Source organism: Amia ocellicauda, chromosome 15, assembly GCF_036373705.1.
Source record: "Amia ocellicauda isolate fAmiCal2 chromosome 15, fAmiCal2.hap1, whole genome shotgun sequence".
NCBI classification, from domain to species: domain Eukaryota; kingdom Metazoa; phylum Chordata; class Actinopteri; order Amiiformes; family Amiidae; genus Amia; species Amia ocellicauda.
The window spans coordinates 26,684,704-26,712,096 of record NC_089864.1 but is presented as its reverse complement, the minus strand read 5'-3'; the positions used below and the strand labels follow the sequence as shown (position 1 = coordinate 26,712,096).

Genomic DNA, 27,393 nt, shown 5'->3' with positions numbered 1-27,393 from the left:
TCGTTTTTTTTTTTTTTAATTAAGGCTTCAGATAAGTGTGGCTCCTGCAGTCTGCACCCACCAGCTGTATTTTAGGTTAGGGATAAGGGTCAAATGGGTAAATGTAGCAATCCATAAACCACTAAAGAGTTCCTAACTGGACAGATCAGTATCATGATTGCTTTCGCTTTCTGTCCTTTACTCTGCAGTTCTTGCTGTCTGGTTTTGTTTTCATAATGGTGGCCTCTAAAACTGTCACTTCTCCCCATTGAAATAAAAAGGAGCAGGGGGTGGATGTGAGATGTTTGTAAAAAAAAAAAAAAGTAGAAGAATGAAATGTTTTCTTTCAGGGGTGGCTTGTGGCCTTGTAACTTGTGAACAAATGTTAAAACAATTAAAAAAACAAACATAAAAAAACTTAATCTTATACAGGCCAGTAGGCTTTATAACACCACTCTTTACTCACACTTCTTTCCAGCAGAAGACACATGCTCCCAGGCATACAACAGAACCTTGCATGCGTAGGTCTGCCCTCTGTTGACGAGAGTCTTTCTAATGGGAGGGCCGTTCAAAACTCTTCACTGCCTGTCTGTCTCTTTCCTGTCTGTGAGTCTTGCTGACTGTGCTTTGCTCCATACTATGTCTCAATGGAAATCCCTCTTTCTCAACCTGCTTACTAACCTTCTCTAATTCTGTTTTTTCCCCCCTATCTTTCACTGGATTGCGGTCTTCTCTCCAGCTTGGCTTCAAGGTCAGTAGAGGGGTTTCCACTAACACTTTCCATTCCTGTGTAGTTTGAGTTTTTTGAATTTGAAAGGAGATTCCTAAGTAATCCATATACACACACAAGAAACCTTAATACTAGTGTATTAATTTGAGTGGTTTGGAAACCTTTTTCATCACCTCAGTATGGTATGATATTTGGTCTAATTTGTTCTTTACTACAGCAGAAATTACTAGCTTGGGTTTACTAACAAAACACAAAGAAGCCCCTGCCCTCTGCAAACCATCACAGATTATCCACTCCCCATTCCTGAATGAATTTGATAAAATATGAAAACTCATCCTACCAGAAGGTTTTGTAGATGAAGTGGAAGAAAAAAAATAACACATGGTTTCTGCTGAAGTGTATAAGAAGCGTTAATAAGTCTGGTTTAGAAGTGATCCATTGCACTTTACAGAACAATAGTTGTGACCTGAAGGGGCATCCAAGTCAAAAGTTAATGTAGATAGGCAGTTATTTATATACACCATCACCTGTGTTCGAATCGATCGACGCCTGACAGCACCTCACTCTGTATATCCTGTGATTGAATCCATTGAATGTCAGGCTGCTTCTGTATGACCTTTTTTTATTTGATTAATTATCTATAATGGAATAATTGTCTATAATGCTTCTGCCATGGGTCCAGCTGCTAAGTAGCTGTGTTCTTCACTATCCTTTGGAACTGATATCGAATGCGATGGGACTGTTGCCACAGAATAATCCAGTTCCCAGCATTGTCATGGGTTTGGGGGTCTGTGGGTTCAGACTACTCCCATCTTGACCACATGGCTAAGTAAAGTAGTCTGAAACCAAACAAGATCAGTCTTGGTGCATCTCTCTTGGTTCATCTAAGACTCATCTTGTGCACAGATAGGAGCTGACTGACAGCAGAAAGGTTGTTAATCCACTCTGGCTTCTGCATCTTGGAGCTGGCAGAAATCATTGGTAATCGCAGGTTAGGAGTTTGTTTTGTGGAGGCCAGTTCCCTGCTTCACCACAACACAATAGACCATTTCTGTTGTAAAATGGTTTTGTGAGAATATTACATTGAGAAGGAAAGTCTGGATCATATTTTATGATGGAAGTCACTTGTATGCCAATTCTAAAAAGCAGACCTCAGCAGCATATTTGCCAGTACATAGATGTAAAAACTGATAAAAAAAAAAAAAAAAAAACGAACCTTACTTAATTATTATTTTCTGTTTATGTTGGGTTGCTTGGTGGTGTACTCTAAATGTTATGATCATAATGATATAAGGACTATGTATCAGTGGATGAATTGAGACTGTTGGGCAGGCTCATCCAACTGCAACATTGGAATGAAAAATGGGGGGATGAAATAAAAGTTAAAAAAATGTTATTACCTCAGTTTATATTGACGTGAACTAAGTGCAATTAAACACAAGCCAGGCCAGATACTGTTAACTAACTTTTTTGTTTTTTTATGCATAATTTGAAGTAATTATTATTTTTTTCTTTCAAACTGCTTCAACACAGAAGAGAGCTTTATTTGTGAAATATAAACCTGTAATTATTCTCAGGCTGTAGCAGTACCAGCTTTGACAATGGATCCTTTGATAGCATGATGTTTAATAAGTAAATAAAGATTATTAACACCAGGTAGGTATGGTTTAAGTGTGCGACTGCTGGCATCTCATTTAGTGGAAAGTTTAGATGGCAGCGGCCTGTGTAGTCTTGCCCGCTCAATGTGTGGAAGTGCTGGGTGGTAGCAATGTTTTGGCGCCATGCCCGCACATTCTGCAAGAGGTCTGATTTCAAACTGTGTTGATCGCAACAAGGAGCTGTTTGTTTTGGCACACTTTTCCTGAGAATTAATTCTGGCTTTTTGGGGTCAATCTAATTGATCTAAAGCCCATATATCAGCGCTAAATAATGCAGTCTGTTCTTATGTGTAAGGCCAGTACACCTTAAGAACAAAGGCACCTTAATCTGGGCCCGTTGTCTTTCTGTAAACAAAAATGCATCGTGGCAAATTATTTTCTGTATATTCTGTAACAAAAGAATACAAACTGTACCTTGCACATAGATACGTGGATGAAATACACAAGTTTCAGTGATGGATGTGAGCGATGAAGAGATCACACCAGGAATGAGATGAAATATGTCGCTATAATAGGTCCGCAGCTGGAGTGGGGAAATCGTGGCGGTTGAAAAGATACGGAAGCGCATGGATGATTGCATTTTTGGGGTTTGATATGGGTTAACGGAGATATTATTAATTTCCAAGTCTTCACGCGCAGAAGCAGATGTCTTCACTTTCCTGGAAACAATGCATTATTAGCATTCCGGTGTGCCTCCCTCCTGCTTGTTCCTTCCTGTCAGCGAGGTGTCCTGGAGGTCTGTGTCACTCCGTGTCTGCCGTGATGAATGGCCTCCCTCCACCACCCCTGAATCAGCTGCACCCGAGCGTATCAGCTGGCTCAGCGCGGTGCTCCCCCCATCTGCCAGCGGAGCTAGTCTCTGCTCCTGCCTGGTGTTCCTCAATTGTTATATTGAATTCAGCTCTTCTCAAAGAGCTATATTTTGTAGCAGCAGCAGCAGCTGAAAAGCCTCCGAGGACAGAGCAAACGTTTCACTGTCTCTGCTCTCATCTCGTGAATAAAAATGATTCCTGCAGGACAAAACTTAAAAAAACTTAAAAAAAATAAAATAAAAAAAAAAAGTCTAAATATCATCTGCATTATATTGCCAGCACTTACTTCACAACATTTGGTGGCATTTGGATTTTCTCACATAAAGAGGATTACTTTAAAAAAGGAAATTCAGTGTTGCTGCTGTCCTCTGTTGGTGTAAGATTATTTGGTAGAAATAACAACCAAAAAAACACTTCCTGTGTCAGTTGCAGAATATTCCCATTCTGAACTTCACAAAAGGAGAAGGCTGCGACAGACAAAACCGGCCTTGCTTCTCTTCATCTACTGATTTTTTTTTAAAGGTTTTATTTTGAAGAAGTAGACCTGTAAATGGAAAGCTCTCTTGAAGAAAGCCGGCCTGTCGGTCTGGTGCCACAGCTGTCGCCAGCAGGAAGTGATCCTCCTTGTCGTGTGGCTTGTGACTCGGCTGCCTGTGCTCCATCTCTTTTGCTCGGTGGGGAATAATGGAGACTGGCCAAGGCCACACACTCCTGAAGAGGGATCGGCCCCCTCACCGGAGAGGTTAATTCGAATAAGCTACTGTAGCTTTGGACGGTGCTAATGCATACTCATTTTGAGTCCAATTAGGAGTCATCATAGAACGTGTGTTATCTGTGATGTTTAGATCTTGAAATCACATTATATTGGATCTTTTTACCAAAAAACAAAAAAGTTTGTTTTAAATATTTTTTCTGATAAATGTAACCTTTTCTAGCAGCAGTGACTGAGAGGAGTTACTGTTGTTTTCTCCTATTCCGAGCACAGAGACAACCAGAAAATTCAGACCCAAGCTCACAGTATTATTATTATTTTTATTTCTTGGCAGACGCCCTTTTCAAGGGCGATTTATAAAATAAGTGCAATACAAAGTGCAAGAATACAGTTCAGTACAAGGCATGCAACATTACAAATTCAAGTTTACATCATACAAAGCAATTCAAAGCATAATACATTTTACAAATTACAATTTACATAAGTAAATCCAATAAGTGATGTCATACATGCTGGAAAGTAAAAGCTAAGTGCTGTCAAGATGTTAGGTCACAGTCAAGGGCTACGGGAAAGGGAGCAAGGAGGAAATCAATAATACAAGTATTAGTAACGCAAGAAGCATGATAAAATGTTGTGAAGTGCTATCATACAGGATAGTATAAGGACTGATATTACAAATACTTTCTGAAAAGATGTGTCTTGAGTAACCGCCGGAAGGAGGTCAAGGACTCTGCTGTTTTGACTTCGGTGGGCAGGTCGTTCCACCATTTAGGGGCCAGGGATGAGAAGGAGCAGCTCTGGAGGAAGGGGAGTGGAGAGGAGGCAGAGTTAGTTGTCTGGAACCAGAAGAGCGCAGTGGTCTGGAGAAGATGTATGAAGAGATGAGGGTCTGAAGGTAGCTTGGTGCAGTGTGGTTGAGACAGCGGTAGGTGAGGGTCAATGTCTTGAACTGAATTCATGCCGGTATCGGGAGCCAGTGGAGGGAGCGGAGCAGTGGAGTAGTGTGTGCGAATCCGGGCAGAGAGAATACCAGACGAGCCGCAGAGTTCTGGATGAGCTGCACAGTAAGTGCAGAACTGTGATGTAGGACTCTGCTAGCATATCCTACTCAGCAGCAAAACTGAAAAACAGACATTTACTGGTTCTACTCCATTAACACTCTTGGGGAGCAGCTGGTGTTGCTGTCCTTCGCTTCTGACTGACGGATGCTTGAAAAAAAAAAAAAGCGCAAGAAAAAGCCATCCGCTGACGTGGCTCTTCTCACGTCAAGTCTCCCATGTTTCTGCTGTCCTCGCAGTCCTCGATAAAGGCTTCTGACAGCACTCTCCTTCATCTTGTCAGAAAAGGCAGACCTCAACTCATGCCTCTCAATACATTTAACATTTCAGAACAAAGAGAAGTATGCCCTTTCTCTGGGCCACGGCAAGGTACTAAAATAGCAAGAGAAGGAAGCAAACATTGCCGTGGGGTCATTCGAAAAGCGTCTAGTTCTGCTTTCCCCCTTTGCGGTTAAACCAAGCAGGATAATGACTTGGCTTTGAAGAGTTTGAGTTTGCTGAATTTGGTACAAGAAAAATAGGGCTGCCACCCCCCCAAATTGTAAGAACTTAAATGAGACGACGACTACAATAATACGCCGCATCGAGGAAGGCAAGCGATACATTCTTGGGGAGCTGAGCAGCCTAAAAGAGCCATGGCCAAGAGCTGTATTTGTGGAAGTACAGGGCTGGGCCTGTGTGTGGATCTGTGAACTGGCTCCACAGTGGGCTAGTTGTGTTTGGCGGCTGAGGTGCTGAAACAACTCCCCAGTGTGTCATTCTCCCCGGGAAGAGAGACCAGCGGACAGGAAAATTAGGCCGCAAGTTTTAGTTTTTTTGGTAGAAAGGTCATCCAGCCTCCAGCGTTAACAAATGCCTTTTTCTTCTCTATCTACCAACATTTTTGTATGGGTTTCTTGGCTTCCAAAGACATTATACAAACAGTTAAATGTGCAAAGAGGTGTGCCAAAGAACTATGGTAAACTCCCAGCCACAGACTCTACTGAGTGTGTTGAGGTAGCTTCAATAAGCGTACACTCCAATACAAGCATCAGTGGGGTGTTTTTTTTTTCTTCAAAGGAAAGACAAATGTTAATGTTGATGGTGAATCCAGTCTGTTACTACAGAAGCACTCACTTACATTGCTGAGAAGGAAAACATATAAAATTAGCTGTGTCTGCATACTTGGAATGTTGTAGGAAATTCAACTAATTTCTTTATCAAAATCCACCGCATCTTAAAGCTTTTGATTTAGTTCAGTCCTTGCAACCTCAAATTGTATTAACCAGAGAATAAAATGTAAACTAACCTTTCCCCTATTGGATATTAATACTGTATTTATGCATTTTAATACTAATCTGCACAAACTTGTATCTAGCTAGTTTGGAGCACTGGATGTTTTTTCCCCCATTATTTTTTTACCACACTGGCACAAATCAGCACCGATACAATAACACAGATCTATGTCTGGTTTTGAGTTGATGAATGCATTTAATCAATGTAATTGTGTTAGTCAGTTACTGACAATGTTGCCCAGTTTGAAGAAGCTCCAGAGAAAAGTTTGATATTTCACCCATTCATACTATTAAATAATTGATTTACATTATACATGGAAAATAACACCATTGTGGTTTGATCCCAGGCTGATCCCATTGCACTGGAAATCACAAAATATTGCCAAACTTCAGATGCTATATCTTAAATGTAATCCTTCTTCTTAGAGCTTTAAGTAGTATAGATTATACCACAACCTGTTTAAAAAGCTTATAATTAGTGTTCAGTGATTTAATGATGAATAAAATATCTTGCACTTGCAGCATGATGCAATATGGTACACTAAAGCAAATACGTTGCAATATACACCAAATAGAGCACATGAGGTTAACATATTACATTCCGAATTAATAGCAAACATGCATAAGAATGAACAATCAAACAAAACTCTGAATGATCCGCATGTTTCCTTACTAGCAAAAAGCTTTCCCCAGTTGTGCAGTTCTCTTATTTTGAAAAAAGGTGTGCAAGCCTGTTCCCCATCACTCTACTTACATGACAGTTGTTGCTGTATTTACATGCGGCTGAGATTGTTAAACATAGATCCCAGTGTACGGATATTGATTTCATAAGCACTGTTGTACCGAAGGCTGAGAAGTAGAGCAAGCACAGATCTGATTTAAATGCAAAGGGAAAATAAAGGCAAAGAATTGTATTTATGTGGGTTGATGCTTGGAGTCTGATAGGAGAGGATGTGCCCAGCAGATCACTGGCTCACTGGGCACCTTGATTTAAACGGCAGCTCTAAAAATGACATGTTCCTTTTTTTGGAGGGGGTGATCATATGTTTATTGAACAATTGAATTATGGATAACTGATGGATGTACAGTTGAAATTGACTGTCAATGAAATGAAACCGTAAGCCTTAGAGCCTTATTTTTCTATTTATTTTTTTCTCGGTCCAACCCTATAAGTGGCTGCTAACATATTTGTAGAGCAGGTGTATAAATATTTTTTGTGCAGCTGCCTATGTATTATTTATGTTCTTTTTACAGGTGATATAAATGATTTAAACTTTCAAAAAACATTTTTTTTTCTTTGGAATAGTTTTCCAGTGTGTTTTTTGGGTCTACTTTACAGAATGTGCACATCTACATATTCATATAGATATTTGTATGTGCAAAATTCAAGTCTTCATAAGTATGGCTAAGAGCAAAAATGTGGCTTTTGGTTGACCTTTTTTTGTGTAGTTCCATTTTAGATTTCATTTCAGGTATGAACTTTATTATCGTATCTGATCTTCATATTGAGGTGGAGAGAGACCTTCATTTTGATGATTGCACATGGAATGACTCCCTAATACCAGAGTATCTTCATCTACAGCAAATATAATCAATATTGAAGCTCTGGCTCACACAGAAGTAAGTTTGCCACAAACAGTCAAGAACTTTAATATCTTTAGTGTGTTATGCTTTCAGTGGACTGTAGCTGATTTGTAGATGACAAAGTCTAATCAAAGCCCAATCAGCAGTTAGTTTTGTATTTGATCACAGTTAGTGGAGAAGAATAAGAATTACAAAAACCACAAACCAACACTTCTTCACTTTCATCTTTATAGAATTTCACAGCAATTGGGTTCTCATGACACACAGTCCATTTATAACTTATTATGCAGACTGTTTGAGAGACAGATTTAATCTTTTTAAATGTATAGTTTGTGTTTGTTGTTTGTGTTAATTGAAACATTTTCCTTAATTTCCCCCCACAATCCAATAAAGCTAATGTATCTGTTTGGTTCTGTTTGTTTTGGAGAGGTGGGTAATGTGCTGAAGGCCACATATCTGGTGTTAAAGTGATCCTGTTGAAAGCTGCCTTGATAAGCTCAAAGCATGTGATACTATTCTCACAAATCTTTTCCACAAAAACTTATCTGCTTTACTCTTTTTCTTTTCTCCCCCCCTCCTCATATCAGTAATTGAAATCGTACACTGTAAGATACTGTTGTCACATTGTGTCCACAGTCATAACAAATGTCAGCCGGAATGAAAGATTGGAAAATTAAATGACCCTGAGCCGCCTCGCACAGCAATCAACTTCAGAATATATCCCCCATGTCCAACTTGCAGTGAAAATCTTCCTAAATAAGGCATATAAACATCAATTATTTAACAGAAGGGCATTGTTATAATCAGTCCAATCTCTAGTTCAATCATCCCTCTCTTATAATATTGACTGCCAAGGATACAATTACTTATGAGATTACCGGTAGTGTAACAAAAGTGACTTGTCTGCTTTTCACAAAAGGTATGGTCTCTGTACTGTTATGGTCTCTTCTAAACTACATCTTCTCCTTACTGGACAAACCTATATATTATTCCCCTTAGGAATATTAATATAAAGTGAACTGTGTGATTTGTAAGAAGTTTTCTTGCATTAAACATAAATTCGTGGCATACTGCCACACATTATTATTATTTTAGGAAGCCATCCATTATGGTCTACCTGCAAAACATAAAGCATGGAACACCACAATTGTGAATATTCTAACAGATGACAGACGTCAGGAAGCTGTAATCGCACTTTCCCCTGTTCCTTTTATACATGACTCGGGTCCCCCTCGTAAATGCTTGTTCAACACTGTGTCAGAAACAACTCTGATCGCTGCAGGATTCCGGGCAGCGGTTTAAGACTGGAGCAGAAAAAATCCAAACACTGTTATATACGATGCTCAAACATTATGTTCTAACGTGGTACATGACTGCATATAAAAGCAATCTGGCTGTACACACATAAAAAAGGCTAGGTTTGGTTAAAATTAGATGCAAGAGTATTTATCCTAAAGTCACTGCACTCCATAATGGTGGGTCTGAACCTGTAATTCTCATGTTAAAGGGCAAACAAGGTCTTTTTTTTTTTTTTTTTTTTTTTTTTTTTTTCCCCCTCTAAGAGTTCTAGAAAACCAAATCAGCAACTTATTGTGAACATACTGTGGCAGCTGATCTTTGGATCTTTATATACACACACACTACTGTGCAGGTATTCTCCTGTAAAATCTGGTTATCTAAAAAGGTCTCAAGCAGAGTAACAATTGTTTTCTTTTATCCTCTGATTTAATGTTATTTTTGTCCTCCCCACATAATATTTTCCACGAGGGCAAACTAACAAATATACAACAAACATGGTGTTACAATTAATAAATGGTTTTATTTGATATCATTTCCCACTGTGAGGAAGACAAAAAAGAATCCAAGTTAAAGGTATTACTACAAACCGAAATATGTGTTTGCCATTAGACTGCACACCTAGCCATGTTCTTTTTTGTATAGTTTTTAAATTGCTGTGAACCAATGCATCTCTCGGATAACGTGCTCGTCTAATTACTATTCTAGTTGGTGTTTCAGCAAAATGTTTGTGTGATTGCTCTGTAATACATTCCAGTGTTTACCATAATTCTTCTGACATCTTGGGCTTGTGTAGAGGAATTAGTCATAAAAATTGGTCTCTCTTCAGATGGTTTTACATTCAAATCAGAGTTAAGTAATTCAGATCTTGATTTTGCAGATACATGTGCCATAGCTGAGTTACACAGTTGAGGAAAATTTAAACATTTCTACATTTTTATAGTTGAGAAAAGGGGGTGTTATCAGGCACTGTAGGAGTGGGAGGGCTGGTGTTTCAGCACATTCAGCCACCCCTCTATGCTTGTCACTCCAGTTTAGTGTGCTAGTACTCTGCAGAGGCTTAAAGGATTCTGTGTAAAGGCCTTTCACATTCATTTAGATCTGGCCTGAAGCCTTTAATTTCAGTTTCCTGGCCACAAAACACTCCCCTCATCCGTAATTGACCTGCCCACAGTCCTTGCAGCCTTTGCCCACACGGCCACCCTATTCCCCCTTCTGCTCCTCACAGTGATTCACACACCCCAGCAGTGGTTTGGTCTCTCTGGGCTGTCATCTGAAATAGCCTACTTTTCCTTTTCTTTTTTTTTTTTTTTTTGCTGTCACAAAGACGCCCCCACATAAACCCCAAAACCCAAAGTGTGGCGAGTAAACAAGTTGCACCATGATTTGCAACCTAGATAGTGTCATTACTTTTTTCAGAAACAAAGATTTTTATGCGGTCACAGTAGCAGTTTTACGCTCCGTGAATGTTGCAGGAATGTCACTGCAGCTGGTCCCCATCTGCGGCAATGTTGTGGAGTTCATTAAGGAAAGTGGGCCAATATTTATTTTTACCACAAGTTGTAGGTGTATCAAATATATTACGTGTATATCTGCATGTGGGTTAAAACTTTTGCTTGGCTGTATATTGGTGTAGCTTTAAAAGAAACTAAATTTAAGATCTTTGCTTATCTCTTTTTTTTCATGTTGTACAGTTCTACAACACATCCTTGTCGTTGGCACAAAGTACATTGACCAAAACAAAATACAGCTGATGACACCTTGCCATTGTTAGTCTTAAAAATAAAAAAAACATCCATTTAAGTTAAATCTTAAGAAAAACTTGGAGAAAGAATAACAAGACAAGATGAGCATGAAATATTTTAAAGACTGTAGTGCACCAAGCTTACATTAAATTAAAATTGCATTGCACCCATACCATTTTTCAGACACTGTTCCGTGTTGCTCAAAATAAGCTAAAAATATGTAATACACATGTTCTTTTTCTTTATGGGAAAGTGGTTTTGATGCAGTTTTGATGGTATATATCCCTTAGTAGTATTGGCAACTAAATGGGTATTTAAGCTACAAGCTTAAGTCATACTCTTATATAAAGGTCTCAGTTGACTGCCTGGTTAAGAAACATTTTGACATACAATGGCTACATATGTGGTTTTCCCTTTCAATACAGAATGATTAAATAACGGATTTGATCTAGCTGTAGTATTAAGTCATTATATATGTGTACTTTACCAAACACTGAGCATTTGAACTTCAGGATCCATTCTCACTGTTGGCCTGTCTTTTGGCAGTGTGGTCTCTGTTCCCCTGTTTCTCCCTCACGCTCTTCAGCATTGTGGCTTAGATACTCTTTGTCAGCCTCATTTGAAAGGAGGGTGAGGGGGAACTGTGGTTAAATTGCTTTGTCCTCAAAAGTGTCCCGCAGTACTACCACAAGCCCTTCGAGATAACCACTTGGCTAGCCCTGTTGCCAATTGAATTAGCTCCGCACTCCGGTTACCAGCGAGACATGCTGAACCGGCCCTGTTTGTGTGCCTGCTTTGGCCATCATTTGATTACGAGAAATATATCAGATCGAAATATGGAAAACCTTAAATGCTCATTATTGGAAAAAGGAAGATATCTAGTTTCCTGACACTTTGAGCTCAGCGGAAGTCCTCTTCCGCGGGGTAAACTGTGCTGTGACTGATAAGGTGTAAAAATGCAACATGCTTGCAGCGAATGTGAAATCAGCGCATTTGGAAGTTTTTGTAGGAACAATCACCCTTGGAAACTCTTCAGTGACCTTTACCCTTTTGTCTCTTTGGTGCTGTAGAAACCAGGAGAGAAGCATTCAGTTTTCTGTAAATGGAAAGAAGCTTCTCAGCCCATATAAAGGCATGGCTTGGTGTAGTATCTATTTTTACGAGGACAATTCTGGAAAAATCGTTCTGTGGTGCCATGACATAAATCAAATGGAAATCTCAAAGTATTTTTGCAGGTGCTCTATTGAACCGTCGGTGGGTTGATCAAGCGCAGTGATAAAATTACCATTGATATGCGCAATACTGCCCAAACTGAATTCAAACACGGCAGTGCACATCATGGCGAAGGGAACACATTAATGATTGAGAGACTGTACTATGCCATTGAATGGCATTTAATTTATTATCAGTGACACAATTCTTAAGCCTATAAATCAACACTTTTTTTAATACCTGAATATATTCACATTGCTGTTGAATGTTTATTGAATTGTATTGACATGAGTTTGCAGTGACAGTGAACATGAATATACAAATGATACAATGAAATGATGATACACTAAACAGTTTCCAACACAGCTTGAACAGTTCCTCCAGTAACTTGACCCTCTTCCCGCATTTTAGACAAATGAAGGACCAGACCAAGAAGGTGGCCAACCTGAAGCACAAGGAGCAGGTGGAGAAGAAGAAGAATGCTCAGCTGATGGAAGAGGCTCGCAAAAGAGAGGACAACATAAGTGAGAATTCCCAGCAGCTCCAGGTAAGGAACTGGCCATCAGGGCCTCTGAATTTCAAAAGAAAAAGATGGAAAGATCACTCCTGAAATTGTATCAAATAGGGGTAGAACGCAATTTACTACAACGTTTGAGTCAACGGCTCTCACTCCAGCTCACAGACCTCTCCTGTGTTAGGCATAGGTGGGATGTTGTTCTTCATTGGGCTGGCCCAGATGCATCGTGCTGATTACTCATGTTTTTCTTTACTTTCTAGGTAGGTGCTTGGTCATTTGTGCAGGATCATTGTTTTTATTTTCTATTTTTTGGAAGGGGAAAAAGTAGTAATGTAACCAGGATACATTAATCATGATGAAGCTCCGTAGGGAAAGGAAGCCCAAACAATAACTTGTGTTCACTTGCTATTCACAAATCAAGCACTTTACAGGGACGCCCCAGCTGATCAAAACAGTTTGGCTTTGACTCGGCCTCTTTTAGCACCAGCAGCTGGACCAAAAGGCACAGATTAAAGGGAAGATTTGGGAGAGGAAATGGGCTGTTACCCAGATTAAGTTACAGGGAATTCATGTTCCTAATCTGTGCTGGATTTGACCCTGATGCCAGGTTTGACACCACTGCCTATGTAGGAAGTTCCATTGGAAATGTAATGCCCACTTGTGCTCAATGTACTGAAGGTTAGGAAATTATATTTGTGGGCAGGTATGTGCGCACGCAAGAGCATGACAAAGCTACTTAGTCCCTGATGTACTGCGGTAGCTGTTGTTCTCTGTGCACTTTCCCATAATTTGTGTTCTGTTTATGCTCTTTTATCGTGAGCCAGCTGCTGCCGATCTAATATGCACATGCTGCAGAGTAATGAACTCTGTTGGAAAAGTTTCAGTTCAACTGGACATCTGGTTGTTTTGGAGCTGCTCTGTTTTAGGAGGAGAAAGGCCTATCTCCTCCGCCAGTTGCGTCTCCCCAGCTCAAGGGAGCCCTGAAGCCAGCACTGTCCTCCTCCGCCAAAATCAGCAACTGCATTGGAACAGAGACATTCCTGAGACAAACAAGCCCCCGTGCTGGAATAAAGTGTATCTGTGTCCTACCTCATGTAACAACTGGGTTTTGGCTCTTAAATGCCTAGTAATTAATAGACTCCTTTGGTACAGAAAAGTAGAACATTGTCAGGAGACAAGCATGAAGCGGCCTGCGGGTTTGGAGTTGGGAAAGAAGCAGGTTAATTCAGGACAAGTTCAGCAGCAATAATATAGGTATAATATTCCGTATTCCTCCTCTGAACTTTGGTAAATCACTGAAAATGCCTTCTCACGTTTCAGCAAATTTTGTATGTTTCCAAAAGAGATTACAAAAGCCCTCATAAGTGGGTGATCGTTTTCATTGCAGCTGCTGTTGACTTTGGAGGTTGCGATGGAGCCCAGAACCGACTCGTTTCCCACTCGGCAGAGCCGTATTCACACAGTCTGACTTCGGTGTTGACTGAGGCGCTAACCTTACATTGAGATTCCAGATGGCGCGTTCTGGAGTAAAGTGCTGCTGTGCAAATAGGGAAATCATTTTCAGAAGGAAAGTGTAGCCCTTTCTTCAACACTGCATTTACTACAATAGGCACCCAAACTTCAGATGGAAGAAATGGAAATAATTGTCTCTCATGTATAGTATACTGTCCTTGTTTTTTTTTTTTTTTTTTCCACAGCTGGGGAAAGCTGTGACTCTCATGCAATGAACACTGTGACCTTGTCTCACAATCTTTCTTCCACCCAATAAAATAGTGTCATAGTATGTATTGAAATGTTCATCTTAAAATAATAAATCTTACTCCCAATGGTGTCTGTTCTCTGATTTACTGGACCTTTTCTCAGCCTTTAAATAATGGATGTTTAAAGTTGAGAAAACATCCATTAAGCACAGAGAGAACAGACAACATTGTTTGCACCATAAGAGTTGGACACCCAGTACACCCCCCCAAAGAAAAAATATATATACTGATTGAGTTGCGTAGCGTTTCTGAAATCAGTGGTCCGCCAGCAGAAAGCCTCCTGTGGAAAAAAGCTCCTGTAAGTACCTGTTTTATTGTATGGTCGCAGCTCCTTTTGACTGTGTGGTTAGGTGACATTGATGTATAGACAGCACGTGTAGCACTGTGGGCTGTTTGATTCACAGCATCACCGGTCGTGTTGTGGCCCAGCCAGACTGACCACAGCTTCACATAGCACTCAACGGTCTTGCCTTTTCCCCCCGCGGACGCAGTCCAAGAGCACCAGTGGAAAGAACAGGAGAACACACTGCAAACCTAAAGACTCGTACACCATTTGTATTTTCCCAAAAGTTTCCATTAAATATTTTTTGGCATGTTTCATCATGGTAGAAACCTGTAGAAATATCTACTGGCAGTCCCGGAAAAAAGTGTTAATATTTTTAGTGTAACGAAGTCTCTGAATGACTGGTCTTACATCTGCATAATGGCTCTAAGCCCCAGTACTGAACATACCTGCATTTTTCTGAGACACCCATTTCTTAAGATTCCACAGAAAAAGTCCAGTAACCTTTTTATAGAGATACTGCTGTAAGCAATCAAGATACCATAATAGATACAAAATTATCCTTTACATTAGTGAAGCAGCTGGAAAACAACTTGCTAATTGTGGTGATTGTTGAGCTCTTGCTTTGGTTTTCCTGTTCAGTACTTTAGGATGACTTGTGGACATTTGTAAATGTATATATTATGTACATGTTCCGATATTAATACATTTTGATCAGTCTCCCAAGCAACACTACCAGCACCGAAACTGAAATCGGATCTTAAAGTTGCGGATATATATCCACTGCATGTTTGAATTGGTTTCTTTTGTGCAGGTTTGCCTTTACAAAACATTCTTCAAGTCTGTGGTTACAATTACCTCACACTACAAATCAAGGCCTTGAAAGTGATGGGAATGGTTTTTATTACTATTATTATTTTTTTATCCCTGTAAAGTTAATTAACTGAAAGTGCTCATGACTCTGATGCAACTTTTTATATAGGAATTAAATAAGTAAAATGGAATCTTTTAATTACTTACAGACCGTGTTTTGTACATTAATGTATAAGAGAAAAAAAAAAAAGCTTTAATATGTTGGGCTTTTTTGGAAGGCCACTCTCAATACTGATATTTTTGGGTTTGCTGATCCTCTTCATTAACTCCTGTTGATAACTTAGAAGGTTATTCCCTCAGAACAGATGCAGCATTCTTTACCAGACATGTCAGTGGATGATTATGATTTAAATGCATTGGTCATAGAATTCCATATGCAAAGGAAAATGTTAATTTGATGTTAAACCTTTGGCTGAATGCAAGCCAAGTTCCTCCCAAATTTAAAAAAGCTGTTGAATTAACTTCACAGAAATCACATATCACCATATCGCACATGTCCACACTCAGCAATGCTAAAAGCTATTTATTACAGAGCTGTATCAATTTTCTGAGGTTAATAAGCAGAATGGGTAACAACAAACATGCGCACAACCTTTGGTCAAAACTTTTTTCCTTTCCTGGTATCTCCTTCTTAACCTTAAAAAATAAAATCATTAAGATCTTGTAGATTTTTTTCATTGATGTGGGGGAGTGATTTGGGATGCTGGTGAAATAAAAATTTGAATGCAACAACATAGTTTGTGCACCAAATGTACACATCCTATTTATCTGCTGCCACACCTACATCGTTATATATATATATATATATATATATATATATATATATATATATATATATATATATATAATGATCTGTTTCTGAAATATAATGCATTATTTGAACAAGATGAAATGGATTGAATTTGAATGTTTAGAGATGCAGAGTGTAGGATACAAGTGATGACTCTCCTGTACATTTTTCATTGATGATGATTGACTGATAAGGAGTGAATTTGACCAAATGGTCAGGCAGTCTGTTAAATCTTAAGTGTCTGAAACATATGCATGACTTTGAAATTCTACATATTGCGCTCTTGTCTAGTCTGTAAAAAATCCTACTTTGGCATATCTCTTGTAAAATTCTTCCACAAGGTTCACAGCTCAATAATGTACTCCTGGATCTTCTCTGCCTACTGGCTCGAGCAACAGATGTCTCCATACGTGTGTACAGTCTGAGTGGACTGTTGACCTTAAGATCTGCTGTGCTCTTCTCTTGGGGTTTGTTGTTGCAGAATAGGCTGTCTGGTGTACTTAGCAACTAAGTATGACAGGTCCAAGCTAATCATATTTTTTGGCATATCAATAGGTGTTTCATTCTTACACAGCCACATACATGATTTACCTGTTAATGAAAAATGATCTAAATAAGAAGTACATATTTGTTAGATCTCCATAGAACTTTCATGGAAATCTACAGCACAAGCAGTAGTTATTTCCTAATGTCAAAATCATTCAGTGTTGAGCTCCAGAAGGTTATGGAAATTTGGAAAAAAGATTTGGAACAAAGGTTTGAGGAAATTGAATATGAATTTGTTCAGTGGGATCAAATAGATAGAAATCAGCTAGAGCTAAACGAAAGCTGTTAATGAATTTCTTCTCGGTTTTGGTCATGCTTGCTAAAAAGACTACCACCCTCATATAGTTTAATTTTCAACCGAGATATTGTCCTTAAAGCATTAATATTCCTTTTTAAGTATTAGCAACCACTTCATGATCCCATAATACATCCACTTACTTTTATCAACCATATTTAATGAGGGATTTGGCCTGAATTAGTAAGTTGGATAGCTTCCACTTTTCCATAGTTCATTTTAGGCAGGGAGGAACTGTAGACTTAGCAGGAAATCCAAATAATTAAGTTGCCAACGATCTCAGATTTCATTTGTGTTGTAACAGGGTTCATTATGTACATGAGGTTGTTACAATGATGTCACTCCAAGACTTTCAATAATATACAGATCCCAGTCTTTTGGCACAGTGGGTTTGTCACACTTTCTTTGCTCTGTGGACGAGTGCTGTGTCCCTGTGACAAATCCTTTGTCTGACCGCATGTGCTACTATCGATCCAAGACGCAGATCGAATAGATTGAGGTAGTGTTCACAGGGCGTAACTGGGCCCATTTGAACATCAGCCTGTCCTGATAACATACTGCTTTTATTTATTTCTTGAATCCTAATTTTGGTGTCTCAGATATACTTCACTTGTAGGAGATTATGGTAGCCTATGGAAATCATCACATTTAATGCTGACAACTTTAACTAAGAGAGTAACAACACAACCCCTAACAATATCAGTGGTATTTATATTTTACATGGTGAGTAATTTAAGATATAAGCATATTAAGTGATGCTATTTTTTTGTTATATATTTGGTGTTGCTAGGACTGCTCAGACTACAAGGATTAGGAATAGCACTGCGGCACTTTGAGATGACAGTGCGCTCTCGATTTAGCACATGGGTAGAGGCTGTTAAATATTTTTAATGTCTTTGTTCAATATCTCTGTAGTATCTTCTGTCAGTAGTTTTTTTTTTTTAGATATTGAAAACAGAAACAATCTGTATCAGAGTAAAGTGTCTTTGGAAATGGCTTGAACTATTAAGAAGATGAATAACAAATTCTCTGCCTGTGCACTGCAATGGTTTTATGGTCATATTTGGGTTCTAGGAATTATATGAGGCATTTGAGATAGATGTAAACTTCATCCTCTTTCTTCTCTCACCGAGGTGACTTTCAGGTTTTAGAGGGCTCATAACACAACACAATACATTTACAACATCTCTGAATTGCAGTTACATTGCTACAAAGAGTAATATTATTTGGATATGCATCTGAAAGACTGGGCTAGTTGAGCCGCGTATTAGTGGTGGGAGGTACAGCCTGGGTTTAAAGCGGCTGTCTCCCAGGTTTTGGGATTATTCTGCTCTTTGGATTATAGTTTGTGCCAGATAAGCCATTTGGGAGCTCAACTTCCATTCAATGCCTTAAAAAAAGTCAAAAGAATTGAAGACAAATCCACCTGTTTGTTTCATCGTGAGGCAGCAGTGCCAGGTAAGTATAGGAGACTCTGTACTACAGGAGAAGCATGACAGCGGGCCTCCAAAATTCCAGCCGCTCTGTATGAGCTTTGTTCTGTGTTTGAACACAGAGACTTAAGTCTGTGCTTCGTATCAACATCTGATATCCATTTGTCACATTCTCCAGGGCTGTCGCACTCCTGCTTTGCTGCCAGATTTTATTTTATTTTTCCTCAAATGTGAAACATTTTACCTCCCCGCTGTCATCTTCTCTAATCTATGGGGTAGAAATGTGGTTTGAATCTCAATAAGGAAAGATGTTGGGAAGGCAAAACTTCCACACGGAAAAAAAACTAAAAAACAATAATGATTAGGCTTTCCTTACTGAAATGTGGGACCACTGTACAAGACTGATTTTGAGTTATTGTTTGTATTTTGGATAAGATAAAAGCAAATTGTTAACAAGAAATGAGAATAATATGAGGAAGATCATGCGATGACAAATGCAGTGCTCCAATGCAAAATCTGTTCTTGTTCCCTGTTTACAGTTAAACCTCACCTAATTTTCATAAAGAAAGACATGTCATTTTTATAAATGTTTTTTCAATTAATGTGTTGTCTCTTTCTAGATTTGCATCTTGCGGTCACAATTGCTTTCACAGCACCTGGGTCATGTACTTTGTAGAAAAAAAAGTTTAAGCATCAAAATCCTGGTGCAAGTTGCATAAATACTTTTTGGGGATCAGATCTCAGAATTTCAGAATGATATTGGTGTCTTCATTATGAGGTGGTTAGGTAACTTCAAATATTTGGTTTTGTAGATGGTGCATTATTTCATGTATGTGTAAATGGGACTAATATGTACCGCGCTAAGCTTGTTACATTATTCAGTGTAGTAAACTTCTGCCCCAGTGTACGTCTTGCAACATTTCCAGGTGTTGGTTAGAAGCCACCTTGTTAGTCTCAGTAGGTTTGAGTTGTTTTATGCAACTGAAAATGTAATATCCCCTACCCCACACTTCATATAGTCACGCCTTGATTTCTTACACCATAAAGTGTTTGTTTTTTTTCTCCTAAAGAGCAATGTGAAGAGGAGAAAAAGGTCCATGGCTCTGAGTTCAAAGCACCAGAGCTTGTAAAAAGAAAATAGAGAACTAAATGCTGTTTATACTATTCGGACTCAGATTAAACAGAGCAGCTGCCAAATTACTCTTTTATTTTTGTTGGTGTTTTTTTGAAGACTTTATGATGGGTTTTACTTGGAATAAGAGATCTATGAAAAGTGATCTTTTTTTTCTCTTTGCTGCTATTGATAGCAGAGGTACAGAGACCATGGCTTTTATGTGGCTTTAGGGTCTTTTAAATGTATCCTTAATTTTCATTAGAGTGGAAAACAATTGATTTGTTTCTCTCAATCCGCCCATCATGAATGGGCTAAATTTAGAGACTGGAATGATATATAAACAAGCATTCTGGTTTTGTTAGTACTCAAGGATTAGTACTCATATTTCTCTTTGATGTCAATTACTTTTACATCTTTTTACTTACAATTACAATTTTTACTTTAATAACTTTAATTGCAGATATTTATATTGTAGATGATTCCAACTGTACAACAAGGATTGCATACAAAATTCTATAGATCACCATCTCAAATCTTAAATCATATTTAAGTGCTGGGCTGGATTGTATAAAATTAATCACATCAGGATGTGCTATCATTCCTCAGCTAACTTCCTTTGTATAAAATATCTGTCCCAGTATTCCCCTCCAGTATATATATTTTTATATATATATTCAAGATGTATGACCCTGTTTCATGATAAATCTTTGTCCCGATGAAGGCATTTTGCCGAAATACTGAATAACATGGAGTTATACTGTTACTGTGAGTTAAACATACAAAAAACAATTGACAGAAATCTTTTTTCTGAAAGGTTGCACGGGACATCTTGCCAAGTCTATATACAGAGCAATTTAATCATTTAATTTTTTTATAGACTGTTTCATGCCAGTTTTTTGTAGTATATTCAATAACTATAGGGTTAATTCACAGATCACAGTAGCTAAGCTAGGATTGACAAGCCCGGCATTCTGTACACAAAGAAAACTGCATAAAACTGTACCCTGTGCACAATTTTAAATGCATTGCATGTTATCAGTATCAGTGTTATGTATTAATTGAAGTTCCCTTGTGAGGCAGTTTTGAGAGGGTTGAAGCCGTCTTAATACTTGCTTTGCTTGAAGTACAGAGAGCTCCCCTTCTATGTGGACCCACAAATCCCCTTCCTTTTGGATCATTGTACTCTGTGATTCATACCTGAACTGGGGAGAGGGTCCCTCTCATGTTGGCATGTGTGCTGTATTCCAAAGCCAACACTGTACAATTTCACATTAAAAAAAATATCTGTTCTATGCAGGCAGAGAGAAGATTTGGAAGATGGCCTACAACAAAGATTTTTTTCTGTGTGGGTCAGCTGAAAAAAAAAAAAAAAGGGTTTCATTGAGAGCTTTAAAAGCTCTTCTGGACCTTGCTTTGTTTCTTGATTTAGTTCTCCTGTAAGAAGTGGCAAAGAGTCAGAAACAATTCCTCTTCAGACATGCATATGGCTTTCATTTGGCCTCCCAAAGTGTCCACATTTTCACTCACTCAATCCTGGCATGTGTGTAATTATGGTAATGAAATATCGATTGAATAAAAAGGATTACTGTCCATTTCAATTAAGCAAAATTAATTATGGTTTCGTGTTAACAGCAAGCCTCCACAATCCTGCATTTTCTTTACTGCCTACCTCCTATAGTCCTACTCTGTCATTTCTAACTTCAGGGGCAGCAATTTGCTTTCTCATTTAGACATTTGCTTTATTTTATTTTTTTAAAAGCACAGATGCTATTGATTACCTCAAGGCAATATTTTTCTTGAATACAAATAAAAGTTGTAGATAGTTGGTTTTATTAAAGAAGACAAGTTAAAGGAACAGTCATTGGTTATTAGATTTTGTTTCTTTGCCATTGTGTTTCGCAAGATTTTGTGTGCTTGCTTCTCTGACTATTACTTCACCAGCTAATTCTCTATAACAGCTTATTGAAGCTACCAGTAAAATAGCATGTAAATACCGGAAAAGCCTTTGGGATTAAAGAATAATGCTAGTAGTTAAAGTATAAAGCTCTAGCTCTATGTTGTAGTAAAGATGTTGTATATTAAAAGAAAATAATCAAGATCCTGGGTATATGTCGTAATGCCAGGAGACAACAATAAACCAAGTCAACAGTGTCCTCCCACCAGCAATCCCAGCATGCAGCTCAAACCTCCTACCAGTGCTTTCACAGCTTCTGATACACTGTACATTTCTTTCATTTTAGTGCATCTTTCAGCACTCCAGCAGATGCAATGTGTCAATTTAGCCACTCCAAACATCTTTTGTGTCCCGATGTTATCTGAAACTGAAGAAAAGTGTATTAGCGAAAGAGTCAATTGTGTAATGCCATGAAAACAATGCACTTACACAAGTAGAAAATGACAATCTCTTAAAGTCTCTGCACTTTACTTGATTGATTTTTTTTTTTTTTTAGTTAAACATGGAAGGGCTTAAGCTGCTCCAGCAGATGAGTTCACTTGGAAGCTTTACTATTAAAACCCTGAAGTGGTGTCCTATTTTTCTTGCCAGTTTACCTCCAGGCTGTGAAAGCGGCCAAGCACATTTCTTCAGCTCAGCCATAGTGCTCTCCTTAGCCTTCTGCGGCGGTTTTAAACAGGTTAATTTAGCAGCTGAGAGGTATTTCACTTATTGAAATATAATGGAAGATTAGTTTAATCTCTCCCTTCATTTCGGTTGAAGAACCACATGGTGGAGTGACTGGCTGTTGTCGGTCGGCTCTGCACAGACAGTGAGAGCAAAATAAAATGAAACCATGGTTTTCGGTTACAAAAGCAGCCCTGGTATGTGGATCTCTGATGTCCCATTCTACCAATTTGTGGTTCCCCTCTAACTGGTGTCGGCTATGGACATGGCGGGTGTGGGGGTCTGTTTTGTGACTCGGAGAGCTTTTTGAAACGGTCGGTTGAGGCTGCGATCATAAATAAAGATGAAAAGCAGCATGTGCTCCAAATTCCAGTAAATGAAGGGAATGTTGTGCCTTTTTCCACTAGCAGTGTCGGTCTTCTCATTTGAAATGCTTTTTTATTCTTCAGAACATTCTTGTGAGCTTCCCTGCGCTGCTGGAAAACTAAAGCCAGCACCTTCTGTGATATTTAGATCCTTAAGAGAAATCAGACGCTCTGATCTTAAAACTGAGACGATTTGTTTTGGGTGACTCGTTGAACTCAAGCCTATTTCTTCAAAAAACACCTTTGGAAATTGTCATCCTGTGTAGTTCTCATTCGGCTGTTTAATCTCGGGTGCAAACTTGTCTCAGGTGTGTCAAGATTGAACAGAAATTCAGTTCCTTTATTAAGTGCACACTTCTTACGAGCTATTAATTTGGTTAGATTTGTTTAATTTTACCTCAAATATTATGGAATTTGTAGATTCCATTTGTATGTGTAATGAAGTCATTCTGGTTGTTTGAAATGCTCGTGCTTTAGTCTGGACTAACCAAGGATGGTGTTTATGTCACTGTCTTAGTCTAGACAAGTAAAATAGCTTTTTCCTTAACGTGAATGTTTTCTTGTATTGTTTTTGTTGATGGAGCAGGGATCGATAATATAACCAAACAATAGACAATACATTGCACTGACCTCACATTCACAAATACTGAAATAAAACTCTTTGATAAAATAACATTGTTCAGAATTGTTTTGTTATAAAAATATCCATAAATGTCCTACAGCATGCCATGCTGAGGTTTTGACTGACTCATTGTATGAAGGATAAACAGTGGCCCAATCAAGTGTTCTCCATCCCATTCTTGCAGTTGCCTGCAGGTCACTCTTTGTTCAGACGTCCATAGATTTTTAACGGAGCGCTGTGCTTTCTGGACGTGTGACCCTGGCCCTTCTTGCAGTGCTGAGAGAATGAAAGCAGTGGGTTGGAGTGGCCGAAGGGAAAAGTTCAGGCTGTCAGGAGATGAATGCTTGCTTGATGCATTGCAGCTCTAGCCAGTGGTGGCAGCTGTAATATCCGCCACTCTGCATGCTGTGTGATAGTCTTTTTGTTAGTTTCGAAGGGTGATTTATAAAAAAAATAAAATAAAAAAAAAATTGTCATGATGTAACCTGATAAGGCATGTCTCCTAGAGGAAGGATTGCCCAGTTTTTTGTTTTTTTCAGCAGTCATTTTCTTTCTATTAATGTATATTATTGCATTTGTTCTGTAAGTTCAGTTCCTCAGAGACTCTCACACACACACACACACACACACAAATACAGAATGTACAGTGCCAAGAATGTGTAAGGAAGCCTATCAAATTGTGCAGTTGAGAGATTATCTATTTGCTTCTAGTTTTCCTCAGCATGCATCCCTGCCTTATTGACTAGCATTGTTCAGGAGCACAGCAGTGGTAGTTGTGATTTATTCATTTATTATCTAGCTGTGTTTCCCAAGTTTTTTCAACTCTCCCACCAGAACCTCCCTGTAGCAGGAAAAACATTATACTCATAGGATTAATTTTTCTGGTGATGCATAAGACAGATTTGACCTCACCATCACAAACTGCACAGTTATCACATGTTCTTGGGCCAATACCAACACAACTTTATAGGGTATTTGCATATCATGAGTGTCCAGTTCTGCTCCCCAGGACTTTCCACTGTGAATTCTGTTCTTGTGCACTAAACCTTCCCTATCTAAATTTGTCCTTTAAATACATTCAAATTACGCTCATCGTTTCCAACAGCCAGGCCATCACAATGCGTCAGTTGGTCATTTTTCTGAAATGGGGTGAGGTGTGGAAGGTAAGATTGGAGACTTTGACAGGCCTGCTCTGAGCAAGAAGGTGGTTAGGGTTAAGTAAGCAGAGGCGCCTGGTCAACAGCCTGCGTGAAAGTGTGCCTGTGTCCCCTCAGGACTCCCTGCGCCAGAAGGACGACCGCATTGAGGAGCTGGAGGAGGCCCTGAGGGAGAGCGTTCAGATCACGGCCGAGAGAGAGATGGTGCTGGCGCAGGAGGAGGCCGCCCGCACACACGCTGAGAAGCAGGTGAGGAGCTCTTTGCTGACATGAGTCCATACCTCTCTAATGCCAGCTCTGACAGAAGGGGTAGGGGAGGACAGGAACATGTATGTCTTACAAAAGTTTTGAAGTTCTTTACTTTCCGGTACAGTAGTGTTCACATGTATTTGAACTCCCCAGGGCATGTCATTTACAGAGCTTCTGCACATCACAAAATTTGTTTGTTTACTGACATTTAGTGACTAGTAGAAATAATTGCATTTGTTCACTTTGCATTTTGCTCAGAATTAAAAAAAAAAAAAAAAAAAAAAAAAAAAGCCAGTGTGTTTGGGTGTTGATTGTGTCCCTGGAATAGCAATTATGCCCAGTCAGCTGGAATAGCACTGTAATACTTGCCCTAAGCAAGTTGCATGAAGGTGACTTTGAAATTCTTAAAAGTTGTTCCTTCTTTTTTATTATTTTAATGAACTACATGTGTGGCACATTCAAGCCCACAGAAAATGATAATTATGACACTTTTCTAGATATTTTATTGAGCATTTTTTGGTTTTACATGCCGAACTAGTTAGAATTGCAGAACTAATGGGATGTTGTAATACATTTGTGTGCAGCTGTACTTAGTGGTAAATGTACTAAAGTGTAATGCACTGCTAGACCTTTATGATATTGGTATAATAGTAGTTTCTGAAGGCATTTGTTTGTGCATCTACTGCAAGTTTTGATGTTCATAGACTATTAGTAGCAGAAAAGGCCTTTTAAATATCTGGGGAAAATTGGTTCACATTTTACCAGTCAACAGTTCACACAAGCTGAAAGATTCCCACGTCTCGGGTATACACAGCTTTGAAAATTGTATTTCTCTAATGCAATAAAGGCCACAGGAAAGGTAGTGCAGAATTAATACATGTCAGTCATGCCACATATTGCTCTGCCAACACAAAGCATGTGACCGTATTAATGTATAATTCGTGTGAGAGTATGTCCTTGTCTGTTCACAGTTCGACTTCATTTTGATGGTGGGTTAATAGTTTTAATTAGAAATACCGCCAAACATCCTGCACACTCATATTGGGAATACAAAGTACACATTTATAATTAACCTTATCAGAATGTATGATAATACTTTATAATCCCAAATGAATGGAAGTCAGGCGCATTATAGGGCCGACTCAAGCAATAGTTGATCTCTGTGAGAATTGAATTTTGAACGGCATCATATTAAAGCTTTACAACTTGCCTTGTTAGAATTCAGCAGCTCCAATAATTATTACTGTGTGTAAAAGTGCTTATATGGAAACTGTTAATATAACTGTTAATAATATGAAAACCATGATACATCTAAATAACGTAGAAAAGCCCTTATCTTTTGATTTCTAAAATGATCAATATTATAAGCTATATGCCTACAGTGTTTGTTCCAGGATTGGTAGGCTACATTTTTCTTTGACACTTGATATCTGCTTTCTTAAATGATGTTTCAGTATATAACATACAGTGCATCCGGAAAGTATTCACTTTTTCCACATTTTGTTATGTTATAGCCTTATTCCAAAATTGATTAAATTAATTATTTTCCTCCAAATTCTACAAACAATACCCCATAATGACAACGTGAAAGAAGTTTGTTTGAAATCTTTGCAAATTTATTAAAAATAAAAAACAAAAAAAAGCACATGTACATAAGTATTCACAGCCTTTGCTCAATACTTTGTTGAAGCACCTTTGGCACCAATTACAGCCTCAAGTCTTTTTGAGTATGATGCTACAAGCTTGGCACACCTATTTTTGGGCAGTTTCTCCCATTCTTCTTTGCAGGACCTCTCAAGCTCCATCAGGTTGGATGGAGAGCGTCGGTGCGCAGCCATTTTCAGATCTCTCCAGAGATGTTCAATCGGGTTCAAGTCTGGGCTCTGGCTGGGCCACTCAAGGACATTCACAGAGTTGTCCTGTAGCCACTCCTTTGTTAACTTGGCTGTGTTCTTAGGGACGTTGTCCTGTTGGAAGATGAACCTTCGCCCCCCAGTCTGAGGTCCAGAGTGCTCTGGAGCAGGTTTTCATCAAGGATGTCTCTGTACATTGCTGCATTCATCTTTCCCTCGATCCTGACTAGTCTCCCAGTTCCTGCCGCTGAAAAACATCCCCACAGCATGATGCTGCCACCACCATGCTTCACTGTAGGGATGGTATTGGCCAGGTGATAAGCGGTGCCTGGTTTCCTCCAGACATGACGCTTGCCATTCAGGCCAAAGAGTTCAATCTTTGTTTCATCAGACCAGAGAATTTTGTTTCTCATGGTCTGAGAGTCCTTCAGGTGCCTTTTGGCAAACTCCAGGCGGGCTGTCGTGTGCCTTTTACTGAGGAGTGGCTTCCATCTGGCAACTCTACCATCCAGGCCTGATTGGTGGAGTGCTGCAGAGATGGTTGTTCTTCTGGAAGGTTCTCCTCTCTCCACAGAGACACGCTGGAGCTCTGGTCAGAGTGACCATCCTGTTCTTGGTCACCTCCCTGACTAAGGCCCTTCTCCCCCGATCGCTCAGTTTGGCCAGGCGGCCAGCTCTAGGAAGAGTCCTGGTGGTTCCAAACTTCTTCCATTTACGGATGATGGAGGCCACTGTGCTCATTGGGACCTTCAAAGCTGCAGAAATGTTTCAGTACCCTTCCCCAGATCTGTGCCTCGATACAATCCTGTCTCGGAGGTCTACAGACAATTTTGTGCTCTGACATGCACTGTTAACT

The 27,393-nt window shown here is 39.1% G+C and overlaps 1 protein-coding gene across 1 annotated transcript in view; it reads left to right on the top strand.

Moving 5' to 3' along the window:
* Positions 1–27,393, top strand: part of LOC136771956 (ELKS/Rab6-interacting/CAST family member 1) — a 315,148-nt gene that overhangs the window by 138,441 nt on the left and 149,314 nt on the right. The window contains exons 12-13 of the mRNA XM_066724547.1: positions 12,472–12,607; positions 24,553–24,684. Coding sequence (XP_066580644.1) covers positions 12,472–12,607; positions 24,553–24,684 — 268 coding nt within the window. The remainder of the gene's footprint in view (positions 1–12,471; positions 12,608–24,552; positions 24,685–27,393) is intronic.